General features: G+C 43.6%; 1 protein-coding gene across 1 annotated transcript in view; it reads left to right on the top strand.

Moving 5' to 3' along the window:
• The first annotated feature begins 1887 nt into the window (after positions 1-1887).
• The window catches only part of LOC146710377 (dedicator of cytokinesis protein 3-like), a 234835-nt gene continuing 220866 nt past the window's right edge, over positions 1888-15856 (top strand). Inside the window, exon 1 of the mRNA XM_085457761.1 lies at positions 1888-2550. Coding sequence (XP_085313887.1) covers positions 2514-2550 — 37 coding nt within the window. The 5' untranslated portion in view covers positions 1888-2513. The remainder of the gene's footprint in view (positions 2551-15856) is intronic.

The raw sequence follows: 15856 nt of genomic DNA, 5'->3' as shown, positions 1-15856 counted from the left end.
AATAATAGATACAGAGAAAAACCCAACAATCATATGACCCCCTATGATCAAGCACTTTGGTGACAGTGGGAAGGAAAAACTCCCTTTTAACAGGAAGAAACCTCCGGCTCGGTGAGGGGAGGAAGACAAAAGACACGCTGTGGTAGAGAGGTAATTTTAAATGCAGAATTTCAACAAACATCAGCAAACACACAAACTGTTTGTGTGTTTGTCTCACAGTGTGTTGCAGCTAAAACTCCAGCTGCTTATTTCACCGGGAGAGAAAAGACAGAGAGCTAAGTTCACTCAGAGATGGAGAAAGATAAGAAAGACAGGAGAGGAGAGGAAGAAGAGAGCTTAGATTTAAAAGGAAGGGCTGCTCATTTAAAGCTCATATGTAAGTCCCCATGTTTTTAAATCTGTGCATGTGATATGTTTTTCATACTGTGAAACCTGCTGTAAATCAAAGTGAGGCAGTTTTTTAAAGGCTGCATGAGAATCTGCAGGATAAACAGCTTAGTTTGCTGCACTGTGATGGATTTGCAGTAAAGAACAGTGTGTGACTGGTGCACAGTGGCTGTGCTTCATGCTCACAGCTTATAGCAGAGATTCATATGAATGTTAGCTGATGATGCTGATATTCATTCACTGAATCTCACCTTCATACCAACTTTATAGTATCTAATGTAAAGACAGCATCAACAGTGTACTGTCAGTGCAGAGGATGGGCATCAGCCAGGACAACTCATAAAACATCTGCTCACATCTGGCTGAATTCAGGCATGTACACCCACAAAAGCAGCAGGTCAGCTGATCACAGCCTGTACACTAAGAACATCTACTGGAGCTCTCAGTAGAAGTTATTGTGAGTTATGATTGTTTTCCCCACACTGAGCCATTACAACCAGTTTAGTGTCCCCCCACCGGCTGCATCCACGTTAGCCCCTGACTGCTCACATTTTCCTGTTCAGAGGCAAAGTCACCCTCTACATTCTCTGCTCATGAGATTCAAGATGAGAATATTTATTAGAATTAAAGTTTAAACTGAAGTAAAGTTTGTATTGTCATCTGCTAATATTATTTAATTATTACAGTAATAAAGCACAAGGCTCAGTTAGCTTTGCATAAAATTAGCTGGTAGTAACGTCCTCCAAAGAACTACTTTTACTTTCTTACTTTGAGTACTTTTCAGAGGCGAAGTTGAATCAGTACTTCAACTTTGACTGTAGTATTTTTCAACACTAGTACTTCTTTTTAAGTACAGAATATCTGTACTTTGGCCACCTCTGATTGTTATGAGCAGTGCACTATATTACCCCCCCTCGTAGATGGGTCGTTGACTATGATGAAGACAAATAAAAAATATAAATATTTATTGTGAAAATCTGCTCATAAGAAAAGGAAAATTAAAATGCTTTAAGGTTTCTTTCTCAACGCTGTGTCATATCACCATATTTGTGACACAGCTGTCACAGCGCGTGCTGCTCTGAAGTGTCCACGCGGGGGCGCAGCACGCGCAACAAACGCGCGTGGAGCTGCTGAGCTGCAGACGGCTGTCATTAGCGGCTGTACACGCGTGTCAGTGACAGCACGACCGAGGCTGTGTCACGGTGCTGTAAAGTGATGTCACGGCCGGTGTGTGCGCGCGTGCGCGATACTGCACATGCTCAGAGTAATTCTAAGTGAGTTTATATATTATATATATATTTGCGTCTTTTATTCCCACTCGTGGTCTGAGGGGTCAGCCGCCGTAGGCTCCTGTGCGCGTGCAGGCTGTGCAGACCAAACGAGCCCCCCCCCCCCTCCTGACCACCTCAGCCGCGCTCCACCCTGATCCTCTTAAACTGACGGAGGCTTCCCCGCTGCTGCGCACGGCTCGCACGCAGACAGGACTGAGCTTTTTCTTCATCTGCTCACGACAAGTTCAGCAGCTGCGACGGAAGGAAGCGAGGTTCAGACGCATGGTTCAAAGACACAAGAGCACCAGAAGCTTCGCTCTGGAGGGATGCTCACTGAGTGAGGACAGGATTCCCGAGCCCGGACAGAACTTGACGGGAAACACGAGTGATCGTGGGATTTTCCTGAATGGGAAAGTCTCGCGCTCTAATGAAATCCTCATAAATCATAGTTCATCTGCTCCGGCCGCCTTTTTGCTTAACCAAATGCCACTCTAATGCCCACAGGTGGGGTTAAAAGCCCCCTGTTTGGCTTGAAATCGCCTTGACGCCCCTGTGGAGGATTTCTCTGGCGGTTCGTTCCCGAGGAGCGCAGCACAGCCGCTGAGATGGACCGACACACTGCGCCATGCGTCACCGCCAACCTGACAGGATACTAACCGTCATTTATTTAAGACAACTTTCACATTTTCAGAGTGGTTTAAGGTTGTTTTTTTCCCCCGTAGCCATTTTCAGTAAACTTTTGCTCCGCGGTCCTCCTCGTCTTTCTCGTCGTCACTCGGATTTCCATGAAGCGACCCATCGGGTGATTATAGCTACTTTCTTTAGAGGATTTTGCTGTGGGTGCAGCAGGACATCATGTGGACGCCGACAGAGGATGAGAAAATTGGAGTGGGTGAGTAAATCAGTGATGTTTGTCTGATGATGTCCTGGTACACAGCTTTGTTTTTTACGCAGAGGATGGTGCCAAACGCATCACCTCCAGAAACCGCAGTTAATGTTTGCGCACTTTATTTTCGTATAAAAGCATTACAGACATTCAGCTGCTCCTGCGCCTTCGATGTCTAAATCAGGTTGTAAAGTGAAAATCTGTAATCTGTGAAATGAAAGGGGTCATCTCACTGGAATCTGTTCCAAAGAAGCGCCTGTGGGTATGAGGAACTGTGCAGAGACTACAGGTTCTTATCTGCACACCATCTACAGTATTCCCTTTGAGATGTGTCTGCGGCACCTGAGGCGCTGGAGGCTGGAAATGGTGTTTTGTTTTATCTGTTCTGTCAAGTCCTGTCTCCGGTCTGCGCGCCTGGTCTGTGGTCCTTGTCGTCTGTTCTGGTGTGGTAGAACAGATCAGAGCCTTACAGCAGTCCTGTGTAAGTGTGACGGGTGCGGGATGAGAGAGGGGCTGTGTCGTCGCTTCTGGTGTGGGTTTATAGTGCGTGAATGTGGAAAGTGGGTGAAGTGAAACTGAAGCAAGGACAGGAACAGGATGCGGTGATAATGGGCAGTGCAGGTAACTGAGACTTGACAGCAGTGATTGATTACGCAGCGTGCTGTGGCAGCACGATGACGGTGAATGTTTTCAGATGAGAGCTGGTGCTTTGGGCCCGTTAGCCAAAGATCCACAGTCCAATTATTCTCACTCCCCATTTATCTCCCGTTTATCTGCTGCACGTCTTTCAGGCAGCCACACCTAAAGGCCTGTTTGGAAAAACACTGCTGACCCAAAATCGACTTTCTTACCTCCACCAAAGAGATCATGTGATCCAAAAAGTTATAGAGTTGCATCAATGGTGTGGCTATCTGGGAAGTGACGAACGTCTGGAGTCAGCAAGGATCCAGGAACGACTCTAAACATTGTGAGATATGGTTAAATCATGTTGCCACAAGTACACATGACATTAAAGAGAAACGCTGAGTGACATCATCTTGATGTTCTCATGAAAATATCACAAACTCATCAACGTCCTGGAAGGATATTTTAGTGTGTGTGGAGTATTGTTCTTGGTCTTGTGCTCCTGCTGTGTTGGTGCTTTTTAAATGTTTGTTGCGAATGTTGCTGGATCTCTAAAGATTTTTTTTTTGTGTGCAGTCTTGTCACTAAAACTTCAGCCATGAACTCTTTACTGTCATTTTCAGGCCTGCTTATACAATAAAATGATTGGTTATGGAGGACGGTCTCTGCCTATTCCCAGGCCTACTCTGTCCTACATGTCACGTTGATCAAGGAACAAAATCTTAATTTAATTTTATAAGAATTTTATTGACACTCTAATCAACGTATATTTATGAATGCAGCATAAAATCTCCTTAATAATAATTACTGCTCCCGGCTGCAGAAGTACCAATTATAACCTTTATTTTACTTTCTAATGGCACTGGCAGCATGCCTGTATCTAATGTGGATTGCTCAAATCTGATTGGTGCATGAGCATTTCCGGTACCAGTACCGCAGGTTGCACTGCCTCTTGGACCATCCTGCTTTATTTTACAGCTGTTCTTTACCTTCCCCTCAGCACTGCTATCTTTGTGGTACAGGTCATGTTCAAGGAGCTCTTCCTCTGATGGTTATACTAACTTTCAGTTTCTTGATTCTTTCATTGTGTCAATACCCTGAGAAGATTATTTTCATGCTTATTGTATACTTTAGTGAGATTTTGAGTATTTCATGACCCCCCCCCCCCCCCCCTCTCGTTGTCTCTCTCTCAAACGATTAAACATTTCCTCACTAATTGGCCCCGAGACCACCCATGCAGGTGGAACACTGTGTACTCAGTGATCTTAACTTGGACAGTTCAAGAAAATTAGCATAGGTATTTCACATGAGGTGCCAGACTTCCTGTCCCCGATGGGCAGAGGTATCGACTGACAGCTGCCAGGATCTTTCCGAGCGACCAATCCGGTGAAATGCCACACAATGTCTGCAGCGTGAGGGAGCTAGGCCTCTGCTGACAGGAAGTCAATTTGGGCAGTCATGACTCTGCCAATCTGTTAATTGGAAAGAGACATTAGCTGAATTTAAATGAGAGGCTGTGGGTGTTTTTCCTGCTTCCTGATACCTTCAGTAGACTCCAGCTGAGGATGCGTGCTGCGGCTGTTTGATTTACTCTGCTAGAAGCCTCTTAGCATCGAAATCAGAATTGTGCCACATCTTACAAGCCTTCACATCGCCCGCTGGTAGACTCCATAAAAGGAAAACGGCACCATAATCTGACAGTGCAGGAGTGTGGAAAGCAATCGTGAATATCACCCTTCAAAGACTCCATCACACAGAACATTAGGTGTTCGCTTAAAGTGCCACACATTTCACTCTGCAGGGTGGTGACACTGCTGGAAAAAGAGATCCACACGATAATGACATCGTAAGAGGAGCACAGGTGCAGTCGTCACCGCCCACATGTTCACAGTAAATCTGACAGCTTAGTTATCTTTTAGGAGAATCGTAAGAAAAGACATTCGGGAAATGGACTCTAAAGTTCTGTAAAAGTCCATCACGAAAACAACTTTGTTATTAAAATGATAATTGTCATAAATTTTCTATAAAGTTATGGAAAAGTCACCTGATTTGGATGTTACCCTCACACTGATTGATCATTATCAGTTATCTATCAGACCCCCACGAGCAGAACATGGCAACTGTGGGGAGGAAGAACTCCCTTTTAACAGAAAGAGATCTCTAACACCTGTTGTCAGAGACCTCTAGTGGCCATGTGAAAAAATGCTTGAGACATTTCCTGATGTGGTAAAATAAGAAAATGGAGCTTTGGGTTGGGAAAAAGATGATACTTACCAAGTACTAACGCAAACTAAACAGTGTAAAAAACTACATTGAATATTTTAATGAAAGCTCAGTCCAGAAATCCAGAGTCAAGTGGACCAAGCCTCCACTGCCGTCCTCTCTCTCTTCAGCAGTGTGGAGTCACCATCACGAGTGAGGTGATGGCTGCCGTGTAGAGGGTAGAGGAGGAAATAAGTATGGGACCGATAACATCTGATAACGGCCGTTTGGTGCGCTGACAATACGGAAACGTGGAAAAAATGATGTGTAACTGTGACTGACTGAGAGCTGAAAAAAGGAAAAGAAAGAGGAAATTCTTTATTTGCCACTGGATAGAGGGAAGAACGCAGAAATCCTAAAAACACCGTCCTTTGAAACTACAGAGTCGCGTATCCCTTCAATGTTTCCATGTAAGTATGCTTTGTGTGCCCTTTGTTAATCCAGCCATTTGTGTTTTTGCTGCATAATGCTTTGCATACCAAGGCAGGGAGAGTGGTAACTCATAGAGCCCTTCCAATGGAGTTGGGATGACTAGTGCCTGGTTGTAGAAAACAGCTATTCAGCTGCATGAATGCAGCTTTGTGGCACCCATAGAGGTTCCTGAATGCAGCTTCACCTCCCCCAGGGCTGCACAGCACAGCACTCAGTTCTCACACTCAGATAACACAGAACGCACACAGACAGACAGACAGGCAGAGAGGAAGACAGATGGACAAATGAACAGACGTTCCAGACAGCCTCCTTATGAAATGCACCTGCTGAAGATGAGAACTCTCTCTGTTAGCCACAGAAAAGTTTGCAAATCAGTCAGTGTGTGTTTAAAATTGCAAGAGCACTGAAGCTGTATGTGAAGGGTTTACATTCTGGGCCTTAGAAGTGATACTTATTCAGAAGTTTTTTCTAATGGCCAGCAGGGGGCGTTCCTCTGATTTCAAAGGTAATTCTGACGGTGTAGAAATCTACGAGGAAAAAGTTCCACAGTTCACCTGAGCTGTCCACACTTTGTTAGGGAGTTCATGAGCCCAGTCGCTAGTTTGAAGTCTTATTTAATATGAAGTTATGTTATGTTTGTAAATCGTGATTCCAATTAGAGCCAAAAAGACGGATAAAGGAAGGCACGATTTAGGGCGGAGCTATGTTTTTATTAAGTCACAATTCTATGAGCACTCTGTGTCCAGTCTCAAGACATCAAGACAGTGTGGGGCAAATACCCTGCTAACAGGAACGCACTGTTCAGTCTGAGACGTCGTGGTAGCTACGTCCATCTTTTATGTACAGTCTATAATTCCTAGCAAATTCAACTGTAAATCATCAGGTTTCCTGATATCCAAACATCCTCCTACATAAAACACACAGATGGTTCATTGTTGTTTAGACACACTGAAATCAGAAAGAACTGACACACACAACACACAGGTGGGCAGGTGACTTTAACACAGACATGTCGTACAGCATCACATTCGTCACACCTCCAGCAGGCGTGCAGCAGCGTACACGGCGCTAAAACGGTAACACTGTGAAGGTGACAGAGGTGTGAAGGAGCGCGGCACCTTGTTTGTCTCTCTTTGTCTTCACTCTGACTTATTTATTCTGGACCAGCTTTTCATTTTGCCGCCGTCGCCTGTGCTCATCTGTCACTGCTGTGAACCGGAGGGTGGGGGGCTGGAGAGGGCTTCTAGTGTCAGACTTTATAAACCAACTTTAATGAATTCTTATGTCATTTGTTTTCCTCGCCTTTGAGTCAGACTCGGCCTATTTGTCAGATGTCATAGCTTCATCGTAAAAAACGTATCTTGACAAGACTTTGAAGGATGATGCGTCACTGGGCTATATCCGGTGTGAATAAGCGGCTTGATGGCGGTCAGAACATTGGAGAACAAGCTTAAGGATGTGAGAAACTTTTATTATCGTCAGAGGACATTTTTTGTACTTCTGATAAGTTTTGGAGGAAATCACCTCTTTTTGTGGCTGTTGGAGGAACTTGGAGGATAAAAGTCATCACAATTATGCTTTCAGGATCTTTATTTTTTGGAACGTTGAGCCTATTTTCATTCTGGGTGGTCAATTAATGCCATTTCGTCAAAGCGCTGAGTGGCTCCTTGATGTACTAAGTGTCCTCTGGCAGTGAAGTTCTGTCATTAATGAAACAAGTCTGTCATTTTTCTTTACTGACTGCTTGTGTGGATACCGCCCACGTGGACTTTGTACAACTCTAAAACCTTACAGTGGTCAGTTCTGCTGCGGCTGGTGTGTCAAAGCCCTGAAACCAAAGTGAAGCTTTAGGCATAACAGGGCGAGGCCGACACCTTTTGGAAAAAGATGATGCTGCATCTGCACAGGCGAGTCACCAAGTCTGTTTCTTCTGAAAGAGCCTTTTAACTCTTATTTAAATACACTTTACACATTTCTGCCTTCAGAAAAATCCAACTCCCTAAAGATAAAATCTTCATGTTCTTTAGAAATATTTGATGCATTTTTCCATAAACTAAAAATGGTTTTTGTGATGTGAAAAATAAACTTTCCTACATTCACATTATAAATGAATCCTTCAGCAAGTCATTAATTTACTGCCTGAAAAATCTGCTTCTGTGAATGTGATAAAGTACAGTTCCATAAAAGAAAACATTATATCTGCTTTTATGTCCTTTTATGAGACGATACTTTTAATGTGGTTTGTGCCCAACAATGATTTGTACATCTGAAGTTTGTCTTTGAGGAAATACGTTCACTCTCTCTTCTGTCATGACTCTGCCACTCATGAACCATTAGGCGAGAAGAACTCAAGTTGGACACGATGAATTATCACCACTGCCTGTGGAAACTGATAGCAAGTCCGTCCATCCATTCATCCATCCAGGTCCATCACTCCTTCAGTCCGTCTTTTAATCCCACGTCAAAGCAACGAGTTAACAAAGACACAGATTGTCCTTATTAATATGGTCCTTTCTTAAAGGGCTTGTGTACTGTATCATAAGGTAAAGACAGTCCTTTTCTGTGTCTCTTGCTCTGACTTTTGGAAAGTTTTAGTAAGTTTCTCAGATACGATTCAAGCACGATTGTTACTGTGCTGAAGGGACCTTAGGAACACACCCCTGTTCAGCTGCTCAACGTACCCAGTCCATCTAATTTCTCCACTGCTTATCCTGTTTGCGTCTCACAGGGTTAAAGCCTCTCAGAGCATTGGTCAAGAGGTTTATCTCAAAGAATAAGATTATTTCTGCAGACCCTGTTTTATAAATGCAAGCTTAATCTGTATTAGGAGGCCATTTTTCTGATTGCTTTGACCTGAAAACCAGCCTGTTGTCTGTTAGTGTTTTGGTGCCGGTGCTGATGTTTTGACAAAGCTGTGAACATCTCAAAGATACGCCCAAACTATTCCTCACTGATGTGGACGAGGTGATGAATGACATCAGTGCAACAGTAGGATGGGTTGCTCAGTTCGTCACATTTATGCTCTTGTAAGGGAACCCTTGGTGACACATTCTGACACACTGTGTTTGTCCTGTTTTTCATAATTTTCCATTGTGAAGATGTGCATTTGAAGTCAAACGTGGCTAAAGTCAAAAAGATACAAAATCCCAAATGGGACACAGGTGAGAAACCCGCAGCTTCCATCAGAAAAACAATATTTCACACCCTAGAATGAGAACACGTGGAGAAACACCAACGCCTGCTACATGATCATCGAACTGTGCTGCTCGTGAGCTTTGGAAGCGTCAAACAGTTGCACACTTATCAGCATTCACATGTTTGTGACCCAGATTTATAGCTTTGGTCATATGGCTTCTATAACATAAGTCTCAGAGGACAGAAGCATCAAACTGGTAGGAAGTCTCACGTGGTTTGCAGGATACTGAAACGTAAGCAGGTCAGGCTTCTCCGGGGCTAACTGCTGACAGTTTTAAGAGCCTATAGATGATCTCAAAGGCTTTCTATGGAATACCAAGCTGCTGGTGCACATGAGACGTTCGCCAAACATCAGTAGGTCTCATGGCTTTCAATGTGCGTAGCTTGTTTACCTACAGCGCACTGATAACTGGTCACTATGCACGTGTACTTGATTAATAAAAGTACCTGCTCTCACCTGTTCACGTCATCTGGTGATGGGGCGGGACTTTGTGTAGATCACAGTGTTTACACTGAATAAAGCAGTTTGTGTTGTTTGTTCCTGATCTGTTCTCTGCATGAAAATGTTGCGCTGGGAAAAGATTATGCAGCACAGTGGTATAAATACACACAATAAATAAATGTATTCTATTGCAATCAGTTCAGCTTAATTAGTTAATGGCATCCCGTAGCAAACCCCAGCAGCACTTTGCAACTGCATAAAAGATAAGTAACTAATTACACCAAATGAATACCGACTAACTTCATGGGTTAGAAAGAGGCAGAGAAAGAGAACACAGGCAGAGGGGAGTCAGAGCGGAGATACGGTGAGGTAATCAGACTGAGAGGGAGACGCTGAGCTGGTAATGTTGTGTTGTTTCCAGCTGACAACTAGTCGGCTAAACAGAAGGTGAAGTCATCACCGCAGTCCCCGACTGGCACACACCCAGCGCTCAGCAAGGTGCTTATTACTGTGTGTGTGTGTAACAAGTAACACTCAAAGAACTAATACTTATAAAACAAAGGTCATTTGATTACAAAGTTCTTTGCAGTTCTTAAAAATGATTGCCAGCATCTAAAGTGCACATTACATCAGCCTTGTGTTCTGGTTTTGCATTGATTGTAACTGCGTCTTTAGTGGGTAACATTTTCATAAAAGGTGCAGCACAGACGCTTTTATTCAGTCCTGTCATTCTGCATATAAGCAGGTCATTAATTTGCTTTTATGTTTTTAATTTTAATCAGAACGACTACAACTATAATCAAGAGCAGATTCTTTTTTTCTTCCAAGGCCCATTAATGAAAACAGACACGACACCGGAGCAGCGTGAAGAGAACGCGTTGTTTTGGAGGTCGGTTGCTGGCTAAACCAACTAAGATTTATCAGATGGATAGGGTGTCATGGGATGTCAGCTGGCCTGAGATCAGCTGATCGTGGATGATCTAAACTAACAGAAATCAACAAAATACAAAAAGGAAGAAAGCCTTTGAGATCAATTTACTGGTTTTACAGGCTTTGATCTAACATGAGTGTTCAGGTTAAGCATGCCTAAACTGGTTAAATCAGTTACATTTGTTCACACGTACATTAAGAACAAAACACTGGTGTGTGTTTCATCAGGTAAAATGCTATCAGAGGACAAGTTTCCCTGGGAGGGGTGAAGTGAGCATGGCTGGATTCAATTGGCTGCTGCAGGGAGAGGCAGATGGCTTGATCTGCTAAGACACACTTCTCTGTGTAGGTGAAAATTGTGCTGGTCCAACCTTTTGTGAACTCTGGTGGGTGCTGTCCTTAGGCCTAAACATGACCAGTGCCAGTGTTAACACACAATACCGAGCGCTGCTCTGAGGTGGACTCAGTGCTGTTTCTGTTCTCAGCCTTCACACGCGATGTGAGGAGGCTGAAAGATTAAAGTATGATGAGGCTTGAGAGCAGCTGGCTGCTGTCCGTGGTGCTGAAACACACCCAGTCGAGCAGGGATGGGGGGTGGAGGAGATCCTCGCCTCCACCACGTACTTTCTCCCTCCTCTGGAGAAACAGAAAGTTAAGTCACGATAAAGAGGTTGCAGCGTTTTCGCACGTAGGCGGGGAAGTTCATCACACGCAGCAGTAAGCTCGTGTGTACGATATGAGTCGTGCTTCATACCCAAAATAAAAACCAAGGCGGCCCTTACAAACTTGAAAATGCATTTTGGTTTATACTGAACAGCAGTTGAAGAGAAGAAGCCAAAAGCAAAGAGCTCAGAGAGGGATTACTCAGAGCCCAGCAGCGTGTTTAACGTTTCCTGCGTCCCGGAGTCATTTTGAAATGATTTCTTCAAAATAAGGATATTTTACATCGCAGTGTGTGTTCGTGGATGCTTTGGGGATATGCTGATTTCTACTTATGTCCTCTGTGTATTTTATGTATTTGAACAAGTATGTATTTTTGTGTATTTCAGTGCAAGCGCACCTCTTTCCTTTTACAGTTTTACTTCCTGCTTAAAAGCCCAAACTCTCACACACACAGTGTTTAGTTCAGTCTGAGCCAAGATGGCGGATCTTCCAACGTAGTCCAGCAGAGGCGGTCTCTTCTGTCCTCATCCATGTCCATATGAACAAAACAAATGTTTTCCACTTTTAAAGGGTAAAAAGTGCATTTAGAGGCTGCAGGGTTGGAGGTGGTAATCCTTTACTAGTTATCATTAAAACTTGCTTAGTCAATAAAACTACTGTGTTAGGACTAGAAGACAATCCAGTGGTTTCTATTCTTGACAAAATACACCCATCAGACCCAAACAGAAATCCATAAGTTTCAGAGACAAACTTATAAAGAATTAGCATCAAAAACATGAATTCATAGACTGAGCTGAGGGCCTGTCGTCCGGCCTGAGTTTGATGGAAGCTTCCAGCCCTGCAGGCAGGCAGGTATCGCTCGTATGAAAGAAATCTGAAATTAAAATATAAACAAACAAATGAAAAAGAGGTGGACACACACCACACATTTTCATATTAAGGTTAACTTAAGAATTTGTGTTACACTTACTGACCTAAATTATCACGATTATGTTGCGTACAATAAAAAAGCATCCCTAGCTTTTCATGTGCTTCTGCTTTTCAGTCCAATAGATGTGTTAATGAAGCTCCCATTAAACATCCTCTGTATTCTAATGCCATCAGTGCGTGTTGATTCAGACTGAGCGTGTTGTGCCCACAGAAACACCCTGTGGATTTTTTTTAAACTCTCCTCTCAAATTCTCTTTAGACTTGAGACTTTAATCTCGGTGTCTGTCACCGTCATGCTGCCTCTCTGTATCTTTCCCCGTATCTCAGTCTGCTGCTTCCATCTGCAACCCCTCCTGTCTTTATTTGCTTTTATGTGAAAATTCACAATCTCCACATCTCTGTGTATCCCTTACACCCCCATACACACACGTCTATCTTCACTGGCCTCCACTCAAATCACAGTTGGAGCTGGAAACACGGGTGCACCGACTGCACCACAAAGTAAAATTAGAAGAAGGATTCTCAGTGTTGGTGGAGCGACTGTTACTGGAACACGTTAGCACACAATTTGTGACACACTTCTTGCCATCCTGAGATAACTGGAGCTGAGGAACGGCTTTGAAAGTTACCGGATAACGATCTCCCCCATCTCACCCCGCCCTTGTCTGCTCTGTACTCTTCTCCCCACTCTGCCTCACCCCCCGTGATTCTGGCTCTTGGGGAAGTGAGTTAGGTTGATGTCAAAGCACAGGCTTGTCGTCTAGTTTATATGCACAAAGAGGACAGCTCATCTTTTGAACTGGGATGGTAATTAAAAAAAAAAGAAAAGAAAAGTTTAAAAGAGAATAAAATCATAAAGTTTTAATTTGTGGTCCATGTGTCAGAAAACTCTGGATGTGGGCTGCATCTCCAGCTGGCAGTCAGGCAGTGTGTGTGTGTGTGTGTGTGTGTGTGTGTGTGTGTGTGTGTGTGTGTGTGTGTGTGTGTGTGTGTCTCAGGGGTTTTAAACACAGCAGCATTCTAGAGGAGAGTTCCGTTGTTGTTATGGTTACGTTCAGTTTCCGCGGACACCCTGGCAAGGCTGGTTTCTTATCGCCATAACAACGGTCCAACTTCCCAGCCTCCATCCAGAGAGGCGGACCACGAGCGGCTCCGATCACTGACAACATAAACATGTTGCTTCAGTAAAACCAGTTTCTCCGACACAGAAGCTCTGACAGTCACACACACTAACTTTTATCTAAAGTGCAAAGTTACGCAGCTACATCAGTGGGTCGTAGTTTTATCAGACTCTTTTGTCACTGATTGCTGGGTATGTTTACACGGTCACAAGCATCCCGGTGCACGTGTTGGCACATGTAAATATCATCTCCTGATTTAGAGAAAAGTTGCAGATGTTCATCTTTTCCAAAGCTGTAATGTTGCTGGTCAGAGAAAGGCCATAGACTTTATATACCAGATTTAGCTCCTGGGTCTTACAAACAGCATATGCTTGAAATCTGCACTTTATAAAACCAGCAGGATGTGAGTCCTCTGGCTGTAAAAAGAAGTTTATGTTTTATTAAAAGTTTGAGAAAATGTCCCTTGGCTTCCTTGATTCTTGCACTTTTCTGATGATTTTTATGAACTCAGTTCTTAGTTTAAATTCTTTTTTAAAAGGACTTATGTTCATTTTGGTCCCTATTAGAGTCAAAAAGTAGAATAAAGCCTGAGACATGGTTTTAAAAAACGAAGTGATCAGCTCGAGTCTACAAAAACAGGGCCTGCCAAACCAGCAGGTGATGTTATGCATCCCAAGCTCGGGGAGTCTTGGGCTGCTGTTCTTCATCATATCAGTTTCTATAACTTTCCTATCCTTTGACAGCCAAATTAAGCAGATCTCTAGACCTTGATTGTTCCATCTGCTATTCCCGTTTCCATTGGTGGAGTTCTGATTCCCACTCCGGAGCCAGTTCCATGCATTTCCATCATGACACCAGGTAACTAGACCGTGTCAAACTTTACAGATTTACTGTCATGAGCCGAATGCAGTTTATACATACGTACGGCCTCACTTACACAGTATTTCATAGTCGAGTCCTGCAGTGTAGCATATCTCCTCCTTTACAATCACTGTCATCTTAGTAGTTTAGGTAAAAAAGTGCAGCCTGCCCACGGTATCCACCTAAGGACCCAGGGTGATGAAGCTTTTCAGACGGTGGTTCCAGATGTGTGGACCTGAACTCACAAATCTGCTGAATTTTAGCGGTTCTGCTGGCACCAGGTCTGCGTGATGTTCTGTGTATCTGCTGTGCATTTGGTAATGCTTTGAATTTTTTGTATTTCTTTTGCTCTTAATTTTATTTTGGTTTGAATGTCATCATTGTGTGTGGGATTCCTTGCAACAACACATTGGCCAGCATGAGGAAAAGATTACAGCTTGGGTTAAAATGATTACTTTGCTAATATCAGGATATTTGATAAGTTTAAAGCACTTATGATGCTTAAAAACACTGCTGTTTGGAAATGGTCACATGATCTGTGGTTTACTGTGCTGACCCATCCATTCGACTCTAATAACATGACCTCAGTTACTACGCTGTCTGGAGTCACCTCCTGAGACTTTAAAAGGATGATTCTGTCATTCTTCTTGAGAATCACTGTCATCCATTTTGGGTGAAACATCCTTCAGTATTTTAGTATTTAGTATTTATTTATTTATTGTCATTGTCAAGAACAATGAAATTGCGTTTGGGGCTTCCATACAACCCAAAAAAAAAAAAAGAAGAAAATAATAAATACCCCTTAAAACCCAAGTGTACATATTTAACCCAGTGTGACTCCAATGCAATAAGACAATCCTTAGCAATAATGTTCGTAGAAATTCAGACAAAGACCTGAGAAACATGACAAAATACAACAATGCAACCCATTCAATATTATTGTACTGTGAGATATGATATCAGATATGATAGTTATCTATTTAAGAAAGAGGGGGGGGGGGGGGGGCAGGAGGGGGAAGAGAATAAAGATATGATGCACCAATGCAGACCAGTTCATTGCTATTAAGAAGTTGGATATGGTTATTGTCCGTGAGAGGGGGGCAGAGAGTTCAGGAGCCTCACAGCCTGTGGATACAGGCTGTTGGCCAGTCTGGATGTTCTGGCCTGTATAGACCTGTACCTTCTCCCTGAGGGCAGCAGATGGAAAAGGTGGCGCGCAGGGTGATGTTGGTCCCGCAGGATACTGTGCACCCTCCTCAGACAGCGAGTGGGGAAGATATTACTGATCTCTGGCAGACTTGTTCCAATAATTCTGCCAGCTTCTTTCACCACCCGCTGGAGTGCTTGCTGATCGGCCTTGGTGCAGCTGGGGAACCACACTAGAAATCCATACGTCAGAACGCTGCTGATGGCACAGTTGTAGAAGTTCAACATCAGAGATCTGGGAATGTGTGCGCTCCGCAGTCTCCTCAGGTAGTAGAGGCGCTGTTGGGCCTTCCGTGCAACTGAGGTGATATGGTTGCCCCAGGACAGGTCCTCGGTCACAGTTACCCCCAAGAATTTAAAACTGCTCACCCTCTCCACCGCCTCACTGCCAATGAAGAGAGGCAGATGGTTGTTATGAGCCCTCTTCCGGAAATCTACAATGATCTCCTTGGTCTTTTTGGTGTTTAAGACCAAGTTATTGTCGTGGCACCATGACTCTAGTTGTTGCACCTCTGTCCTATAGTTTGTCTCATCATTGTTGGATATAAGTCCGAGCACTGTAGTGTCATCTGCAAACTTAACAATGAGATTGGACGCGCAGGAGGAAATACAGTCATGGGTGAAGAGAGTGTATAGCAGAGGGCTC

The sequence above is a fragment of the Copadichromis virginalis genome, linkage group LG5 (assembly GCF_057382275.1).
Source record: "Copadichromis virginalis isolate Kocher_CV1m ecotype Utaka linkage group LG5, C_Virginalis_male_GT1.1, whole genome shotgun sequence".
NCBI lineage: Eukaryota > Metazoa > Chordata > Actinopteri > Cichliformes > Cichlidae > Copadichromis > Copadichromis virginalis.
This window is presented reverse-complemented; position numbering and strand designations above follow the sequence as displayed.